The sequence below is a fragment of the Mercenaria mercenaria genome, chromosome 7, assembly GCF_021730395.1.
Source record: "Mercenaria mercenaria strain notata chromosome 7, MADL_Memer_1, whole genome shotgun sequence".
Classification (NCBI taxonomy): domain Eukaryota; kingdom Metazoa; phylum Mollusca; class Bivalvia; order Venerida; family Veneridae; genus Mercenaria; species Mercenaria mercenaria.
In genome coordinates, this window is record NC_069367.1 from 43957929 (window position 1) to 43963928 (window position 6000).

Genomic DNA, 6000 nt, shown 5'->3' on the forward strand with positions numbered 1-6000 from the left:
TTGCTTATTGTCATCCAATTAAAAGTAAAAAAGGTACGGAAATAGTGAACGCACTAGAGCGAATACTATCAGGCCCAAGAAAACCTAATACGGTGAGAACCGACAGGGGTATGGAATTTAGAAGCAAGGAGGTCAATAAGTATCTTCAACATGAAGGAATTCATCATTTTTACGCCCTAAACACTGAGACAAAGGCTAACTACGCGGAAATACTAATCAAAAATCTAAAGCACAGGCTATTCAGGTACATGTTACATAACAGAACACAGCGCTATATAAGTGTCCTCCAAAAAACATTAAAAGGATATAACCGCCACAATTCACAGGAGCCTCGGAAAGAGACCCGTAGAACATACGAAAGAGAAAGAAGGAGAAAGTAGGCTTCAGCAATATTTAATTAGAACCAAAGGGGGTAAAACAAAACTAATCAGAAAAAGTACAAGTCAAAATAGGTCAACGGTACGCTGTATCTCACGTGAAAAGTGTGTTCGATAGGGAATATTCACAAAAGTGGACGGGTGAAATATTCAAGATTAAAACGCGTTTCAAAAGAGAAGGTATACCTGTGTATACTCTAGCTGACTGGGATAATGACGATCAGGTAGACAGGACATTTTGTGAACAGGAAATACAAGCGGTCAACGTTGACGAAACCACAGAGTACCATGTTGAAAAAATACTAAAGAAAGAGTTCGAAACAAACAAAGACAAGTCCTTGTAAGGTGGTTACACTGGCCAACGAAATACGATAGTTGGATTCCCGAAAAAGACGTGACGCAGTACTCCTAGACCACGTGATCGACTTGTATTTATATGACAGATAAGTTTCATTTATCTTCATTTTAGCCGAGCTATTGGAGAGTCAACACCATGATTATCACCAACGTTGTGTACAGTGCCCATTTGACTGTGCTATTGACTTGAGGCGCTTGTGTTATCGTTATCAAACGTCGTTACGATCCTAGAACATTCCTGGACTGATCTGGAACACAAGACCATAGGAGGAAATTGCTTAGTCTTCTCCAACGGCGTTATCAACTGTAATGGAAAAAGCGACCAGTATTCAACAGGGACGTCAAAGACTAAGACGTTATGCCAGACGTATACAGCGATTAGGGTACACAGTGTGTCTGAAAGAGATCAAATGCATAACCGTGTCAGCCAGTCACACCTTAAGTACCACCCTAGACTTAAATCAGTTGGTAAAAGAAAGACAGACCGTGTATGAACCCGAACTATTGTCAGCGGTGAATTTAAAAAATGATGGAGTCAATTTTTGTTGTTTTCACAGTGGTAAAGTGGTCATTACTGGAATCAAAGATCACACTCAACTAGATGATGTGGTCTACCCAGTATTAATTGAACTGGAACTCTACACGCGTAAGAAGGAGTGAGAGTAACGAAACCAATAAACAAACATGAATCAGTCTCAAGTGTACCTTAAACTCAACTATCTTCTCCAACTGAAAGATGCTACTGTAGCAGTTAGAAAAAACATGATCATCAATATGACGACGAGTCAAATGCAGGCTATAGCTCAAGTGGCCAGGAGAGTGATTAATGGAACGATTAATCCAGCAAGAAGATATGTACAGTTACTTGAAAGGAAAAGACTTTTGCTACGGTCCCTGTCTTCTGGAAACGTATCATTAACTAGAAAGAAAACATTGTTTAGACGCCATCACTCACTTATACCTATGTTGTTGAGAGCTCCCCATCTTTTTGACACTATTCTGGACGAAGTCAGGACGAACAGAGAAGCGTAAGAAGCCAAATATCAAACGAATACAAATGAAAACATGACCAACTTTTACCTTTATCTTAGCAGTAGGGACTCTCAGAACATACGTAAGAACAACCAACCTTCAGATTTTTACATTCAGTTTCCCAAGTCATACACTTTAGAGGATCGCTGGGACATGCGCTGTGACTGAAATTTCACTTCCCTGCGATTTTACACCAGAAGTAAACGACTGTATTTGTGCTGCGATTTGGTGCGAGAATCTTACGTTAGAGACACTTTATACCCGTACTAAAGAAACATAGAGATAGAAACCAGATCAAGAAGCTTAAATATATAGAATATATTCGTCCTGTGTACCTACCTGTGACTGTGAATTACTTTAATCGGTGAGACTCTATTTGAAGACGAAGATTTACAACCTGTGGAATTTAAAGCAAACGATCTTCACTGCGTATTACATTTCAAAAAGGTATGGGCTCCATAGAAGTGTACGATTATAAACAAGAAAAATGGGTACCAGTAAACCGGACCCGAAAAATGGATACAGCATTTCAAAGACCTCAGGGAGGATACGTACGGCCTGATCATATGGGTCGTTACATTGTGGGTAGCGGTGCTCATCTTAGGAAAATGGCCGAAATGAAACAGCAGCCAGCAGTACAACTGGTATCCCCCGTAGCACAGGCGACCGAAATCGCCAAGTCAGAAGTAAAACGTAAGAAGGAAGAAGAGGGTGAAACTCGTAAGAAGGGCAGTGGAAACACGAAAAAACGTAAGAATACGTCACCAATAACGTATACTAAGCCAAAGAGATCAAACTTTGCAAATCCTGACTTTCAGCTCTAAAACAACATGGAAGATTTTCATAAAGAAGAGTTATCTTTGTTCACTTCACCCCCAGCAGCCACGACAGTACAATCGAGAGAGTGGATCACTTATCGTCCAGTAAATCAAGTCACCACCTTATCGGCACTTGAATTTAACATACCCGGTCAGTCTTCGGCGTATTTGGATCTGAAAAGAAGCGTGTTGAACCTTAAACTGCAAATTGTGAAAGGCGATGGCGCCGCTGTTAGCGCCGACGAAATAGTTGGTCCAATCAATCTACCATTTCACACCGTTTTCAGTCAGGTTGATGTATCTTTACAGCAGACCCCTTTGTCACATACAGGAATCAATTACCCCTACAAAGCCTACATAGACACGATTTTAAAGTCAAACCGAAACATACAGGAAAATCTGTTAACAAGTCAACAGTATTATAAAGATACCGGAAACGTTGGCACCAATGACGGTAAAACAGGAAATAATAACGGGTTGTTTCTCAGATGTGCGCTATTTAAAGGTAGTAAAATTGTGGAAATGGAAGGACCATTACATATTGATTTGTTTCAACAACCCAGATTACTCATCAATGGAGTCGCTGTAGGCATTAAACTACATCTTAACCGTGACGCCTTCACATTAATCACTGACAGCCCTTCTCCTGACTATCGCGTGAAAATAGCGGACGCTTATTTCAAACTCTGTATTCAGCGGATGAAAAGTGACGTATTAGTAGCGCACGACAATCTCATTCAAGACATGTCAGCCATTTACCCTTACTTACGTACAGAGATCAAGACGACGTCCATTGCTTGGGTCAATTTAGTTACAGCGCAGACGATATATTTCAATGGACTTGTACCATGTAAATTGATAGTAGGCCTCGTTCCTAGTGTGGCATTTAATGGCGATTATGCACACAACCCATTCAACTTCAAGCATTATAACTGTAGTTCCCTCGGCTATACGTCGATGGACAATCCGTGCCTTCACAACCGATGCAATCAAATTATTCGGCGGATCAATACATGGAGTGTTACAGAGCATTGACTCTGTTTAGAAACGACATTAACATTTCAAACCAAGATTATAAGAAGGGATATTGTCTGTACGCTCTTGATGTAGATCCTTACTACTCATTAGCACTAAAAAGAAGGGACATTGTCGACTAGAAATCAAATTTGCTGAGGCATTACAGAGAGTGTGACACTGATTATGTACGCACGTTCCCAGAAGTACTCCATATCAACAGAAGCCAGGGGAGTCTATTTCAAATGAATAATATAGAACTTGAACGTTTACTATAGGATATCCAGTAACTGTATGCGCTCTGATCAAATTAAAGTTCAAAAAGGACAGTTTGTTATTTCTAACACGGATACGAGTTATGGAGCAGGAAAGCACTGGGTGACTTTTACTTTCTGATACAAGGACCTTATGATTTCTTTGGTTCTCTAGGAAAAATGCCTAACGACTACGATACCGGCTTTGAAACCATACTGACAAACAAATACTGAGTGATTAGTGATCCTATTCAAGACTCTAAATCGGACACCCGTGGACTTTATTGCGTGTATTACGTCATGACTAGATGTACAGGAATGACTTTAAAGACATGTTCAAACCTTTAAATGTGTATGATAGAAAATGGAATGATATCTACATTGACAGAATTGTAAACAAAAACAAACTATAGAATCTATTATATTCGTTTATTTTGTATGTATATAACAATAAAATAGAAATCAAAAACAAATATTGTCTTTGTTTTAAAACGAGATCCAGTCTATATTGTTTTTTTAGTTTTTTTCTCTTTCTTGATCGCGCGTTCCCCCGGTGGAGTTAATGAGGTTCTGCTCACTTTAGGAGATATGGGCTCATCATCCTTTGTTTCTCCAGATCCTGTATACTTGAACTGCTGCATACGCTGATATTTTTCATAGGGAACCAAAATAAACTTTCTCCATTATTGTAGCACAGGTTCCAAATAGACAAAAGCAATTTCACCAAAATATTGACCGTTCGTACCTTATGTTGAATTGCTTCTTTCTTTTGTTTGAATCCAATTTTTCTGTTTCCCAAAGATGAATGAACCGTCTTTGACGTTTAAGACGAGCTTTTTCAGAAGGTGTCAGACGTATTTTAAACTGAGAATATTGTAGGCAATCTGAGTGAGGGCTTTCAGTTGATTTCTAGTAACGTACTCAACAGTGCCTTCCTTTGCGACGCTGTAGTGTACACAAGTAAGTTTAAGAAATGACGTTGCTGTTTGATTAGTTCAACCATGGTTACTCTTACGCTGATTTCGTCTTCCTTCTTACGTTAATTTATAAACGATAGGGTCTTCTCCCGGAAAAATATGGGGTTTTTAGACGATATTTATCCTCGGCGTGAGGGCTTTATATCCACCAAAAGTAACCGTGTTTTGTGGTTAACGCATCTTGATAGGCTTTCATGAATCCTTTGTTTACCAGGGTAGAGTTGACGACCTAGAATGCCCACCCGTGATATGTCTCTCAAATTTTTCATAAGCAGCATATACCATGTATTCAAGCAATCGTTCTGGCGTGCTTACCTCTGGGGTATATGTTCTGGGTAATAGGTATGACAGATACTCTCCTATGATGACAACCTTGCGTGAAAAGCAACTCCGTGTCTTTGTTTTGCATAACTTCGTGTATGAGATCATCAATAATAATCAACTTGTGCCTCTTGTCACGGGTAAAGTCATCCACTTCTTCACATGTTAGCAGTCCTTGTTTACTATAAAAGTTTGGAATAGACCTTTCCAAGTCAGCAGACTAGTCTTGATGTATACCGTAACAGTATAATACGTGCGAAGGTGGATCTCTCGAATACATGTCTTTTAAATGTTTCAAAAAGTTATACACCATTGCGTTTTTACCGCTTCCAGTTTGAAACCACTAATACATATACTGGAACAAGGTTCGAAAGGTAGAGACGATTTCATTATTTCTTTAGTTTAGGACTTGGCAATGCGTACCCGATACAACTGCTTAGTAAACTTATCCACAATTCGCTAGTGCCGTTTCGAAGGGATAGGTTGACAATCGAGGTGATGATTATTACATACACAATGATCATTTGGCAAAAGTAGACGATTTCGCTTGTGGAACACGAGTTCCTAATAAATGCCAACGATCACCCTCGGATGTCAGGAAAACATATAAAGGCTTCCCTTTCAGGCTCATGATACTCGGTAGTATTCATATTCTTACGTACAAATTGGAACAATAAAATCGAGAAGATAGGTTGTTCTTACAAAAATTTTTTTTCATGATATAAGACAATAACATAGTTATACAATTCTTTCAATCATCATAGACAAAAATTGAAACAGTGTAGACAAAACTTAAAATTTTTGATGACAAAAACATTAACACAGAAGACAAAAACTGTAACAAAGATGA

At 39.0% G+C, this 6000-nt stretch overlaps 1 protein-coding gene across 1 annotated transcript; it reads left to right on the forward strand.

The window, feature by feature from the left end:
* Positions 1-2596: 2596 nt before the first annotated feature.
* LOC123546203 (uncharacterized protein F54H12.2-like) lies at positions 2597-3619 on the forward strand. Its single transcript, XM_045332397.2, has one exon. It carries the CDS (start codon positions 2597-2599, stop codon positions 3617-3619), a length of 1023 nt encoding a protein of 340 aa, XP_045188332.2.
* Positions 3620-6000: the final 2381 nt, after the last annotated feature.